General features: G+C 38.3%; 1 protein-coding gene across 1 annotated transcript in view; it reads right to left on the bottom strand.

Moving 5' to 3' along the window:
- The window catches only part of ZNF804A (zinc finger protein 804A), a 147,356-nt gene that overhangs the window by 33,809 nt on the left and 98,208 nt on the right, over positions 1-15,339 (bottom strand). The window contains exon 2 of the mRNA XM_009636564.1: positions 3,797-3,940. Coding sequence (XP_009634859.1) covers positions 3,797-3,940 — 144 coding nt within the window. The remainder of the gene's footprint in view (positions 1-3,796; positions 3,941-15,339) is intronic.

The raw sequence follows: 15,339 nt of genomic DNA, 5'->3' as shown, positions 1-15,339 counted from the left end.
AGGGAAAGAAGACACCTTCTAATTTAGTTTTCTTTCATAATTTGTGTTTTAGTACTTCTATACAATTTTAAATACATTTTTAGAGCAGGGAGATCATTTTCATCCAGGTAGACAGAGTTTGAGAAATCACCTCTGATTCTGTGGGGAAAAACTCCTACTTATAATTTACTTAACTAATTGTATTTGCAAATCTGGATGCAAATACATTAGGGCTATTAATTTTATTTTTCATCACAGCTTTTTTGTTGTTGTTGTTTGATAGTTGGAAGAGCACTCCCGGGAGAGGAAGCAGCACCAGGCTCAGGTGCGCTGCCATGATATTTAGGTGATTAATCAGAAGTTCTGGAATGGAAAGGAAGACTTTCAAATACAGGAATAAAACCACTTTATTCTTGTAGTGACAAAAGTCTCTTGAGGCATGACTGATGTAGGGGACCTAGCTGTGTGATCCAGGCTTCTTCACTGACAAGACAAAACAACTCACCCACTCTGAACGGCTACGAGATGAAGGTCATTCAGAGCCTTAGACTTAATGCTCAGCCACATTTATCAAAACCACAGCATTTTGAGGCAGGATTTTTTTCACCCTGCACGAATACAGCACTTCAGAGGGCTCCTGATGCGCTTCCAAGTACTTAAGAAATGCTGCACAAAATCATACAGATGTTTTTGAAATCCTGGCATGGGTCTCAAAAGCTGCATTCCGTGATTTTAGACCATCATCATCAAATAGCAATTCTCGCATTACTATATTAAATAAGAACAGTTCTGCCTTAGTTACATTTCTCTCTGTATTGAGCCCAGAACATCTTTGTTTTTAAATGTACCTGCATTATATTTTGGGGTTTTCTTCTTTTTTGTTGTCTTGGCTTTCAAAGCAAACAAGAGAGTTCCTTTTTCTCCATTACTGCTGACTGCTTGCAAGTTGCTTTGCCAGGAGTATTTCTTCAAGGCTACAGATATTGCTCTCCAAACCATATTGTAAAAGCTAAGAACAAGAAAACACTAACAGAGGCAGTGCAGATCTTGAGACACTGATTTGAACTCCTTCAGATCCTAGAAAATAAAACTATTTTTGCCCTATTCCTATCCTTTCTTTCTGGACTGGTCAGAAGGACCTCGTACTATCTCAAAGCGGCTGTCCAGAAGCTGTAAGACAATAAATCAAAACACAACCAACCCCTGACAGTAGGGGGCCCCCCATCCAAAGGAGGAAACCCACATAATTATAAATTCTTCTATTTTAAATCCTGTACATTTTCTGTGCTAGCAAACTTGGAATCAATGGAAAGAAAAAGAAAATCTTATACAATAAAATTGAAGTATAAGAGCTGTTATGAACATTTTCTCCGACAAACCAAGCCATCCCATGGCTTAGATTATGTGATAACTGAGTGATAAATTAGGATTAAATATGGCTTTTCAGACAGCTGGGATGAACTTGGGTTTAGGGAGAGCTTTCATCCATTTGATCATATAGAAACCACCATCAGGTGCTGGGATGACTGTATCTGATCTGGCCGTATATGCTTACAACTATTCTTGGATCACAGGAAACTTTTTCTAGTAAGTGCTTCCCCTGACCTCTCCATTACAAATAGAAAGGTGCAATCAAAGGGAGAAAATTAGAGAAAAATACAAAGCAAAGTCTAAAGACAGATTGTCTGTTCCTCTCACCCCTATTGAACTACTGGAAAACTTCTGCCATTGAGGTAGGAAGTTTCAAGACAAAATCAGAACATTCAACAGTAGCATCTGCAAAAAGCTCTAGCACACTTAGTAAAATGAGGTTACTCAAAAAAACCCCATGTGGTATGAAGTTCCTTGAAAATTCAGCAAATCTGAGTGAGCCTGCACTGCAGTATATGCTGCCTGCCCCCTTTTTCACCCGAAATACGGGAAGAGGAATGTTTTTTCTTTGTAACACCAGTAGAAACTACTACAAAAAACACTCCAGGAAAGTCAAACTTGACTTAACATTTTAATCTCAGGAATCAATACTCTTATTTGCAAGTAATATTACAGAAAATTATTATTTTGCCCAAACAAGGATCCATACAATTTTTTCTACTGGAAAACTAGACAATTCTGTCTTATTTCCTACCAGGGAGAGTAAACTAGTGGAGGTTTTACAGAGGAAGAGGATGGCTTCCTGTGTTCCACCAAACGCATCCACAAGGCCACCTGCAAACACAGACACACAGGCCCCCTACACAAAAGATGGAGAGGTAGGATCTGCCGTGCTCCGTCAGATGCTGGTGCAGCCCCCACCATCTCCTGTCTAAAGCCATCAGAAAACAAGAATAGCTATGTGAACCACGGTAAACAAGTCTCTGTTCAGTCTCACACCTGACCTCAGTTTCAACACCTCAATTTTGCATCAATACTGAACAGAGGAACAAACACTACAGCCTTCAGGTTCTCATTATTTAAAAGTGCTTCAGAGCATTTAAAAATTAATAAATAAATATACTAAGAGAGTTCAAGTGGGGAAAACTCTGCCCATCACTTCTTTTTTCCTGCCTTCCATCGATGAGGTGCTGCTGTGTAAACATAACACCTGACGGATCAGTTCCAGCTGTGTTTTAACTAAAAATATTTGCAACTCATAACAAACATTTGTAGGATGCAATGAAGCTACCTACTAATTTCTTATCTAATGTATCTTTCCCTCCAGCTTCTCATAGATTAGATTGCTATTTCCACTGAGGTCCACATCTCTGTAGTTCTCAAAACTAGATCTAACACTCACGCTGACAGTGTAAATTATGGGCTAAAAAAAATACCGGTCAGAGAGAGAGGGAAGTGTTTCAGGGAGAAGTGCTGAAGGAAAGAAAAGCAAATCATTGACTTACATAATACAACACATGTAGCAACTCATCTATGTTCACCCTGAGCAGAATTACAGGACAAGGGGAGATTCAATTAGAATGAAAAGCAATCAATCCAGATCCACAACCATATGATTTCACCAGATGGGGAAAAAAAAAAAAAACAAAAACAAGCCAGAATAATTACCAGCTAAGTGGACTAAGTAGAAATTTCCTGGACAGTTATTACATATCTTTACATTATTTCTTTGGTGGAATCAAGATGCATTGTATTTCCTGCTAAATTATGTAGTCCTGACCCCTCTAAGGACCAGGACATTGCACTAGGATGCACTGTCTCCCTGGTTATGTGGAAGCACTGCTTTTATGTTACCAAAGCAGGACACACAACTTGGTGGTGCAGTGATAAAATGTGGTGGTAAAAATGTAAATACCAATGTTTTAAAGCTAATAAAATTTTATTGTGAGCTGAGCCAGAAACTTTTCTTTACCACAGGTGGTTTTTTTTTTATTTTATGCATTTAAATAAAATCATAGCCCATTTCAGAACTGCATCTGCACTAAAAGAAAGTTTACCAAAGAGTAGGTCAAGTTTCCTATCCACATCTGTTAGCAACAAATGCTTCCCAGTAAGTCATCTCCTAGGTATGCCACAGTATTTACTTATGTGAAAAATTAAACACACAGTAAGGAAATTGTACATTTACACTTTTAATCCTATTTTTCTTCATTCCCTGTTCCTCTGCACAACTTAACCGTTCACATTTCCCTTTCTTTCCATCTCAGAATTTTTGACTGTAAAATCTTCATGTTAAGATTTGTTTCTAAGAAAACAGCGTATTTTACTTCCCAAAACCTGAAATTTGGGCACAACTCAATTGTGATTTCCAAGCCCGCCCACAGGACATTTTATTTCATTATTCTACCTGAATACTCAGTTGAAGTAGTGAGCAGATTCGTCTTACCTGTTTGTGAGCATGATCATAAGAGTTAATGTGATTGTCAAACTCCTGGTGCTTATAGTACTGCTTGTCACAGAGTTCACAGTAGAAGTTGGCTTTAAGATCTTCCAGAGCTTTTGCTATCGTGTTTTTCTTTTCAGCATAATCCTGGAGGGGGGTGGGAAAAAGTAATTTTAGTTTTGCCTTTGATGCTGCGAATGGATTTTGTGCGCTGCAGTTAATCATATTTGTAAACATTTACACACCTCCGTAACTAAAAGCCTTCACATATTTGCTGTGTTACACTGCACATATTTACTGTATCTGTTGCGAGGTTGAAGATTTGCACACTTCAATTTGCTATACAGTCGCCAGCTCCCCTTAGGGGCTCTGTCAGAGGCTAGAAGGATTTCCCCAGGTTCTGTCTAAATACAAATATTCATCATGCTGAAGGCTATTTTCGAGTTAATTTCAATCCAAGACTCCAAAGTTCTCCTAGGTAATATACCCAAGCAGAATAAGCATGGAGATACAAACCACAGTAATTTAGTTACCAGGCTTTTACAAGAAAGTAAGCTTACTAATAAGAAAACAAAATTAAAGAAACCCTACTGGGTCCTTCTTGAACACATGTACACACGAAAACATGAGGAACACTTTCATAGCTGAGAAGCAATGAGTATCTTCCATGGCTTGGTTGTTTGTCAACCAATATTAGAAGGACAGGCACACATCCCCATTTACCATACATTAGCAAAAGCATTACAAATAACCTTGCTTATCGTTTATGAGCAAATTATATACAAGTAATATTTATTTATTTCCTAAAAACATTGATGATAACATGGCCTGTTCTGAAAGAGCATGGAAATGGTCTGTCATCACAAATTAGTTTAATAACCGTTAAACGTTGACCATGTGTAACTTCAGTGCAATGACTCCTGCTTTTGACACATCCGTCTGGTATAGAATCACGCCCTGAAATCCCACATGCGGCAAATATTCTTTAAGAAAACACAGCCCTTTGATTTGTTCCACAAAATTTCATCACTGCGAGCTCCTTGGAACTGACCCTAAACCCCCTTGTTTCCATCTTCCTCCTCATTTGGGTTAGATTAAGATAAAAGATGACCTTGTAATCAGAACACCTAAAATTTGGGGAAAAAAGGTCCCTAGTTTTCACGGCTTAGGACTTTTATAATTCCAATATATGTTTGGGAGTTTAAAATGGAAACATTTATGTTTGTCAGATTAGAATATTTTCATAACAATGATGTTTATTAAAAAGAGAGAGGAATAATAGTAATATAATGAGAATTATATCCACAAAGTACTTACTTAAAATAGCACTTTAAATATAATTCAACATGATTAGACTGCTAGCAAATGCTGTTGATTCATACCCAAACTGAGGTACTCCCTCATCAAAATTTTGTCCATTAAAAGAATTACAAAAGTCACCTTAGAGGGGTGTTTTGAACACTGGCTGACTCGTGAGGAATTCACACATTTCGGACACTTATTTCAAGAAACAGCAATATTTTACACTTTGAAATACATTAATGCTGTACGGAAACCTAGCCTGGAAACTGTGCACTTAGTTCTTGGTATCAACTAGCAAGAAACAATGGGTTTTGAACCACTTCAATTATTACCAAGATGCCTATGTTTAGGAAGCAGTGGAGACAGCATATGGAGACCCTAAGGAGTTATACTCCCTTGAAACACTTTAAAAGTAATTCTCATGGTCTACAAAGGGATGCCACTAATTTTGCTTTTTTCAAAACCACGAAAAAGAAAATTCTGGATTTGGGGAGCATTACAGAACTCTGAAGTATGTATGACAGCTGTGAAGGATGAGAGCAAATGTGATGGATTCAAAGACAAGAACAGTGAATTGAATAATTTTTCTTTATACAATGATCTCACACCATGTTGTTGATGATTAACCCTCAAGCAAAATTTTGCAAGACTTACTAATGTAGCATAATATCTTTGTCCTGGTTTTCAGTAAGAATCACCCAGATTAACCAAGAACGAAGTTTGACAAAACTGAGCAAGTGCAGCGGTGATGGAAGCAGAACTGGCTTCAGCATGCAACAACCTGACACCACACACCATCCCTCCGGCCCTCAAAGACTGTTACGACAGATGAAGCCCGAAGTCATGGACTAAATGAACACAGTGGACATTTTAGAGGGATGGATCATAGACTAAGGGAATGACATCTGTGGGTATATATCAAAAGACATGGAAAGTGGTGGTGATTAACTGGAATGTATTGGAAAGGGTAGGACCTAGGCATGACATAGATGGTATAGAATAAGGGGTGGATACTATCCCGGTTTCAGCTGGAATAGAGATAATTTTCTTCCTAGTAGCTGGCATAGTGCTGTGCTTTGGATTTAGTATGAGAAGAATGTTGATAACACACTGATGGTTTAGTTGTTGCTAAGCAGTGATTACACACAGTCAAGGACTTTTTCAGCTTCCCCTGCTCCGCCAAGTGCACAAGAAGCTGGGAGGGGGCACAGCCAGGACAGCTGACCCCAACTGGCCAAAGGGCTGTTCCACACTGTATGATGTCGTGCTCGGGGTGAGTCGGCTGGGGGAGAGCGATTGCTGCTTGGGACGGGCTGGGCATCAGTCAGCGGGTGGTGAGTAACTGCATAATGCATCACTTGTTTTGGGTATTCTGTATATTCTCTTATTATTATCATTATTATTTTCCTCTGCTGTTTTACTAACCTGTCTTTATCTCAATGCACGGGTTTTACTTTTTTCCAATTCTCTCCCCCATCCCACTTGAGTGGGGGGAGCAAATGAGCAGCTCTGTGGTGTTCTTGGTTAAACCACAACAATCTTGAATAAAGTTACATAACTTCATTGGTGTTCCTCTTGACATAAAGCGCCATTTTTGAAACAGTAAACTTATTACATAGCAAAATCTACCCTGAATGCAATTATATTTGACATGTCAATGCATCCTAGTGGAGCAGAAACACTTGAAACCCATGAACTGCGAAGTAATAAAATTTCATCATGATCTTGGGGCTTCTACTACTAAATTCCTTCAGCTAGGGTTCTTTTGGGGGTAGGGTTAATTTTACATTACAATATTACATCACAGATTCAGAGGCAAGTAAAGAATGTGATCACATCACCTAAATTAGACGCAAATAAGTAGATGGAATATAATAAAGGAGATCAATCATGCATGGGGGAGGGGAAAACCAGGACCTTTAAATGACAAGAACCAAAAGTATTTGACCTCCGGAACATCTGAATGGCTGTATTCGATCAGGTCAACCTTTTGAACCTGTGTAAGATTTTATTCTGTACAACTAAGGAAAGGGACTCTTAACTAAGGACCGTTCCCTTTGCTTTGCTTTGCAGCTGCGTGGTGCTAGTTTCAGTTGTTGCATGTTGGAAAAGGTCATAAACACCCATTTTTTATTTCCTTTGAGTGGGTCGTTCATAGGAACACCCCCTACCACACTGCCTCTCACATATCGCTCTCTGAGTGAGACAGTTCTAGTTTATTCAGGCATTCCTTATATCAAGGCCACTCATCACCTTTGCTTGTTCTTTTTACAGCCTCCAAAAGAAGACACAGTAGCATGATAAGACTTCATCTTATTGTATTGCACATGTACACATAAAAAATCCCTTAGTACAACCCTTAATGGAGAGTGTTCAGGAGATTCCCTGTGGCCGTGGAATCCCCCAGGCTATCTCAGGATTGAGGGTAAGTTTCTGTTGCTGGTTGGCATCGGGAGCAGAGGAAAGTTGGATTTCAAGGATGAATGGGGAATGGAAACAGGAGAATAAATGCAGCTGGGTTTTCTGCCTGCTGGGCTATTTCTATTGATTTTGCAAGGAGTACTACCTTGGAAAAGGAGGCTTTTGCTAGCTCTATCGATTTTGATGAGGGATAACTGCCCAAAAAGTGACAGTAAAAAATTACAGTCCCTGTAATTAGTAATTAGATAGTAGTGGGCAATGGATGGCAGACAGAAATGACCTGGAAACTTATTGGAGAAGAATATTCCTGGAGCAAAGTAGCAGCCAAAAACCTCACTTAAAATGATTAAATATGATCAAGCTAAGTCTTAATTTCATTAAGATTTGCAAACCATCCTGGAAGTTTTAAAAGAACTTTGAATTATGATTCAGCTTGGTAATGAAACTCAGAACTGAGCGTCACTTAGTTTCATTATTTTTTTCCTGAAAGGCTTATTATCTGGAAAGCCTACAGCTATAATTCACTGTAGCTATTTTTCATAATTTATATGAAAGATTTCTAATAAGTGATCACATCTATCAGCTGGCTTTATTTCTCTAAATCCATCTTCTCCATCCTCCAAAGCCTTAAGCCTGGGCAAATGCTACTGCAAACGTCTGATAAACTGGATTAAGAGTGGGCTTCATCCACAGAGGGGCTACCTGTAACTACCTAGACTGGACGTTCTGCTCCCATTATACAAGAGAAAAAGAAGGAAAGCTACAGAAACACTACACACTTTACATAGATAACTTTGCAGAGTTGAACAGGTGCCTCAATCTAGTGGATATTTTCATGGAGTGCACTTCAGGCACCTCTACTGTCTCCAGAAAGGTCAGGTAGAAAAAAAAGTAAGAATGAGAAATTACAATACATCATCTACTCCATTGTGATTGCCAGTGTGAATATTCTTACTTTACAATAAATGTGAGCTCCCTTTATTGCAGTAAGCTATTCTGCATTTACTGTAGACTTAAAAGGGTCAGGCCTGCAGTCACTGCAAAGTAAAATGTATTACAGAAATAAACCCCTTCTTCAGGATAATTTACTGGTATAGTCATCCCAGAGAGGATTAGACTGCTCCGGTCTGATCCTCTGGATTAGACCACATTAGACCTAACAGACGTTCCAGTGTAACCTTATTTCACAGAAAATATTTAAAGCATTTTTTCCTGTCCCAATAACAAAAAAGCCCAAAATTGTATTTTGAACATTGCCAAAAAAACTTGAGGTACTTGAACTACAAATCAACACTCTTGATTTGGCAAAACTACTCTCTGTATTAGCTCTATTTATACAAAAGAATCTGCCTAAAAATATGCTTTTACCAAAAAAAATAGAAAAAAAAACCCCAAAAATAAATAGAGGGAAAAATCAGCCATAGCTTAAGAGAACCAATTAACTGTGATACCTGTAGACAGAATTAACAACAGATTGCTTAATTTCTGGTATATTTACAAGGTATTATAAAGACAGTAAGAATAAGCAGATTTTGCTGAATAAAATGTACAATTTTCTAACATCTCTGCTATCAGTCTTGGTATTACTTGGTACTTATATTTTTTTAAATATTTTCGCATGTAACTTTTTTCTCATGTAAGAAGTCTGTACATCATTCACTGATGCACTTGATGGAATAAATGAAAAATAGAATACATTAATAATATTAGTGCGGTCCAGTACCAAATCTAATTATTTATGAGGTTCTTGTCCTTATCAAGGCAGTGAGACCAAAGCAAAAAGCAATCAGATGCATTGATCAAATTACTCATTGATCTTAAGAAATTAATTTCCAAGCAGTGTAGAGTAAGTTTCAGTTTCATACCAAGTTTACAGGGAGACTAGCTGGGAAAATAAATACCAAGAATATTGTCAGATCTTTTTGATTACCTTACCTGAAAGTTTCCCATTAGCTGTGAGATGTGATAGTGACCTAAAACGCACAAGGCTATGAACATTGGATGCTATCTCCTTGATTTCTTGCTCCCTTCTGACATTCTCCTTTCAGGCAAAGGAGTTTCCACCAGCAATGACCCCACTGTTTCACTGCACTGGATGGGGACGGGCCCAAGAAAGAAGTGACATCCTGAAGACCCCTATGTTAATGGAACATCTGGAGCTGAAAAAAAACCCACGCTACTTCTATTTTCTCTTCCAGATTACCTGCAGGCAACCAATTCCAACCAAAACACTTACTACGTACAAGAGAGCTAATCAGCATTCTGCTATGAGTGTACTTGAAAATGCTATTGAAGACATGCAAATAATTATAAAATTGGTTTCTCAGCTTCCTAATACACACACAGACAGTATTTCACATTTAGATAAACACCCTAGCATTAAGATAAATAATACAGTGAAATTAGAAGGAAATAGCAAAGTTTATTCCAATTAGTGGTTTCCTTCCTAATGCCAGCCTCATTTTTTTCAACCACCAGATTTGTTAACCATATACCCACTAATGCAAGCAGCTGGATTCTGCACCCCCTGCGCTCAAGAGAGGTGAATGTGAACAGGGACAGAGCTGGACTCAGCAGACAGCAAAGGAATGCGGAACAGTGTCCTGCAATGTTAAGATTGAATTAACTTGAAAGGAACCTTATGGTAAGACAGCAATTCGTTATCAGATTTGTCTGTCTCATTAACTTACTTACAGCACTTACACCATATAATTATTTTTAACTGGGACTCATAAAAATCACTTGATTGGGTTTTTTGGCCATTAAAACTAACTGTTGTGCATACAGCTGTAGAATTATTTATTTACTCTAGTGCTCTAAAACCTACTTCCAGGCAGAGCATGCACGTACGAGGTGAGAGTGCTGGCCACAAATCTTTGCTTCGATACTTGCAAGAAGGAACTCCTCATCAGTGCTTATGAGAAAGCACGGGTCTAGTTACAACGGAGAAAAATTTTTCTACCCCATCACTATCACTAAATGAGGTGGAACTGAAGAAGGCTTTGCTGTAGAAAAGAAAGGAGGTTGAACTCCAGATTCAGCTTCTTCACTGAATGTTCACCACTGTTTAGTGATAAGCAAGGGAAGAAGGAGCCTGGTACTAATCTTCCTTACTCCTCTACGTTAAATAGTCCAGTCACACACTTTAATTAGAGCAGAATTTTGATTTAAAAAGATCCTGGGGTTGATTTTTGGCATTTAATTTCCTTATAGCAGGCATGTAGACATCTAAAGATTTTCATAGCTACTTAATGTAATTTCATTGACAGATAAGTGTCTAATGTAATTAGACTCTTAGGGAAAATCAAGTCTTTCTATTTGATCCTTCCAGCGACACACTAATCTGAATGAAGTGCCTTTTAACCCTGCAGAACTTGCAGCCCTGGGGATGGACTGAAAAATCCTTCTTAAGCACCAAAACCGAGCACTGGACAAATTGTCAGTGTTCACTCCTGGCAGCCCTCAATCCAAAGGGGCTATGAGCACATCTTGCGTAAGGTGTTTCAGGACCCAAGGAAGGGCAAAAGACAGGGCAAGGGCAGTCATTTATTTATTTCACCTCAATTTTACTGGCTGCCAATTGACCGGCTGCTACTAATTCATATTTTAGAGCTCTAGAGCTCTTCAAGCTTTAATTTGTTGAGAAGTTAGTTTTTGGTCTTGTAAAACTTGCCAGTGAAGTTGGCTGGAGCATTGAGGAAACAGAAAACTGGACTCCATCTTATGAAATATATTTAATTTTGAGCACGTGATTGATCTATGGGACAACTTACACGTGAAAACCTGCATACCTGTATTTTCAGCATACAGGTTCTTGGTGATCACAGAGTTCAGTTCTCCTAGCTTTGGCCGCTGTGCTTGACTGTAGTAAAGTTTTTTACAGCAATATTTTTATCATGATCCTCTATGGCAATTTTTTTTTTTTGCTAAGCTTTCAACACACTTTTTTTCCTGTATTTTCCCTTTTCTCCTTCTGCTTATATTTTTTTTAATTTTTTTTTAAGAAAAGCAAAAGGGAATATAGTAATCTTTGAATTGAATTAAAGATGTTTCTGTCCCATTTTGTTCCTTGAGGAACACAACTTCTCCATGATTGGTTAAAATTCCAATCTGTTCTACTTTCAAACAAATCTGAAATTTTGTTATTTAAATATAAATCAATGTCTCAAAAATGTGAGCACTATATTTGCCCTACTGAGGAAGTTTCAAACTGCATTTTAAATTCAGTAGGTCCACTGCGTTTTCACAGCCAATGTGTTTGTTAGGAGCAGTGCTGCTCAACTGTGCATGGTGCCTACTGGAAGTAAGTGCTCCTGGAAATCCCCCCAGCAGGCTCAGTGACTTTTTTCTTTACAGACCTTTTTAACTGATTCCATTTTAGTATGGCTTTGCAGACCATTAAACCTTTTCATGCAAATTTACTATCTTTTTATAGCTTCAGGAACCCATCATGACTAGCCTTACATTACGTACTTTGAAGCTATGTGCCACAAGCACTTAAATACCCAGCCATTAAAAAAAATACTGGGCCAGGACTGAAATACTCCTTGGCAGGTTTGTGTGCCTGCCCAACAAGTCCTGGATGCAGATAGGAAACATTTTCAGCTGCAAACCAGAAGGACGGTCTGTTCTGATATATAGCTGATGGTCTGTTTCAGCTTATCCCACTGGAAAGAAGTATGTCTTGCACAGATGCTTGGTTATTAAATGGAATACATCCTGTAGGGCTGGATCAATGTACTTTAATTTTAATTAAAAAAACTACCACCACCACCAAAACAACGCCCCCAAACCCCTCAGAATTACTCCCCTGAGCTCCTTCAGTTGTCTAATTATGACTATGTACAAGCTTAAGATTTGCATTGTGATGCAAGATGATGCAGTAAATATTTATTTTCCTAAAATTAATCCTCAGTGTTCTGTAATCAGAAAAAGACTTCATCTGAACACAAAAAAAAAAGTGAAAAAAAAAATGTATCATTTCTTTTAGCATCTTTAAATAATGCAAATAAATCTGTCTACTCACAAGCCCACAGAAAAAGTTTGTCCTCGTGGGAAATGGAATTAAGTTTAAATTTGCCATCGAGAAAACTTCTTGAAAAAATCTTTCTAAAAATTCCTACCAATTTTGGGTTGATTCAAAATACTCTTCACAAGCAGTAATCAAGCTTGATGAAGATGCTCAGTCTAACTGAAAAGACAGTAACACGGCCTAGACAAAGAGAAATGAGGCTGTAAGAACAGTGTTTTGTGAACGCACAAACTGGTGTTGAAGAATCTTGTTCTTTCATTTCTGAGATCGTTTTGTAAGCTGCCAAAGTATGAGAAGAGCCCTGCAGGAGCCCTGATTTACCTTGGCGGATCTATGCTAGCTAAATTATGAGTGACCTTATTGCAGTCTTAAACCGAGATACAGCATCTTTGAGATGAGACGGATCTGGTTTTTGTTCTCACTGAAAAGATAATAAAGGTTGCAAACTTCTGTATGACCCTGTGTTTAAAAAAAAAAATGAAAGAAAGGAGATTGGAGTAAGTGAAGCTGCTGCCGACACAGCAGTCTATATACTGAATACAGTAACTGACATGGCAAATATCTTTTTTCCAATTACTTTCCAATTACTTTTAATGAGTTTTTCTTACCTTTTTATTTGTGTGAGAAACGAATGGCAGATGGAGCATTTATCATTGCTATGACCCTCACATATACAAAAAATTATTTGAATAGATGCAACTCATGAGAATAGCTACTTTATGTGAATGATAATACTTAAGTTTTGAAGACTTTAGGCCATAAAGCTGAATAGTTGATACTCAATAATTTCAATAAAAGGGAAACGCAGCGGAAGCTTAATAAAAACACCACTTAAGGCTCATAAGTGCATAAAAGCCCGATTTTAACTCCACCTCCTGGCCAAAGGGGAGAAGGAAAAATTGCAGTTATCTGATACTTTTCACTCTTGTGTTGGAAAATGGGAAGAAAACTAAGGACTGTGGTACAGCCATCTGTCAAGATGTACTGTTGGGCAAATGCTTCTAAAGTTGACTGTGTCAGACATAGAAAAGGCAGGAGAAAGCATTTTTATTGATCTCTTCACTGTCTACCTACCCAGGCAAGTGTTAAATAACAGCCAGCCCTGCAGTGAGGATAGCCAAACTCAAGTGTCTTACGTCCAGTATCTCTACATGAGCTGATAGAAAATACCTAAAAATGCCTGGCCATTACCACCAATGACAGTTCCAAGGAGACTCTTAAAAGAGCATCAGGACTGTAGGCTTGCTCTGTACCGCTTTGCTGCCAGTGGTGCTGTACGAGCGGCACCTTTCGCTGTGAGATGAACCCACAAAGATGAAGCATTTACCTGGCATTGCCCATGATCATTAACTGTTTAAAGAGATGCAGAGAAAATGAGCCACATCTGCAAAATAGTAAAAGCTTCCTCAAAAATATCATACTTAAACCCACATATTAGCATAAATGATACATTTAGAATGGTCCTTAGTCACAGCTCTCCATTTTTCTCTATATTCTGTGCTGTTTTGTGGATAGCAAATTGTCAAAAATCCCTGAAGTTGAGCAAAAACACAGAAAATGACATGTGGCATGCTGTCTGGTAAATAAATGGGGTTTAAAATATGTTTTCAATACAGACTCACAAAAGCTTAGGGAGAGACTAGAGACCGAGATCTGACTGAAGTTCGAGGGACTCTTTCTGCCAATCTGTCAGACTGCAGCGCTCAGACCATCAGAGAGATGCTAAGCCACAAGCCCAATGTGAGCAGTGCTAATACACTTGTCTCTAATTCCTTAGTAACAGGTACGTGGCACAAAAAAAAAATTAAAATAAAATAAAAATGGTCCAGTTTGAAAGCCCAGCATAAAAGCGTTCCACATATCTTTCTTACTGACCATTTCTATTAGAGCAGTGCCTATAGGTCCCCATTGTTGTAGAGACTCAGAATGGAATACAAAAGACAGTTTTAGAGTCCCCAGAAGTTGAAGTGATACCTTATAGGTACTCCCTCCTCCTCAACAGCAAGGTTTCTTCTCTATTCCTAGTTACTCCTCCTTGGTACCAGCACACTTGTCTGCAGGAGCATGCATTTACTTAGACCAGCAAGCTGATTTAGGTTAAAAATACTTCTTCAAGGTAAAAAAACCGCATTTAATTAAAACCTGAATCAGTTCACATATCTGGTTTAGCAGAGTTCGGCTCCATCATCACCATGCCAGTAGAAATAACAACGTGGTTGCATGAGATGAGGAACAAGTCGGAGAGCTGGCCAAGACCAAATCTACTACAGTGGGAATCAAAGTTAACAGCAAAAGCGTAAGGTCCAAAAGAAATTAGTGCAACGACCAAAACTAAAAACCAAGCCATCTAAATGTCGTGTGCTGTCTCTGATAAATGTGCACTTTTAGGTTTCCACATAACTATAGATCCCAAGATCTTTATTTAGTCTTCACAAAGAAGTTGCTATAAGGTTGTGAACTGCTCACCAGTTACAGAAGCATCACCTTAAGGCTCAAGGATCCTCCAATACAACTAGGAAAAAAGATTGGAAGGGAGAAATAATGGCACAACACGCTAGATAGAAATGTATATTGAGGAAATGCCAGCATTAGTGGTGAGCTCGAGGTATTTGGTTAAAAGAAACTGATTTCTTGCATACAAGTGCTGATTTTTTCTTTTTCAAAGGCTTCATATTCTTGTATCATTCAACTCTTTCTTAGCATTAAGACAACTCTGCCCAGCCAAAAGTTTTCCCTTTTTAGTTGAAAGGAGCTTCAGCTGCCTTGAAGAAACAAACAGCAGACAAATGCC

The sequence above is a fragment of the Egretta garzetta genome, unplaced genomic scaffold, assembly GCF_000687185.1.
Source record: "Egretta garzetta isolate BGI_Z169 unplaced genomic scaffold, ASM68718v1 scaffold230, whole genome shotgun sequence".
NCBI lineage: Eukaryota > Metazoa > Chordata > Aves > Pelecaniformes > Ardeidae > Egretta > Egretta garzetta.
Note: the sequence above shows the minus strand (reverse complement) of the source record. Positions and strands in the feature narration are given on the sequence as shown.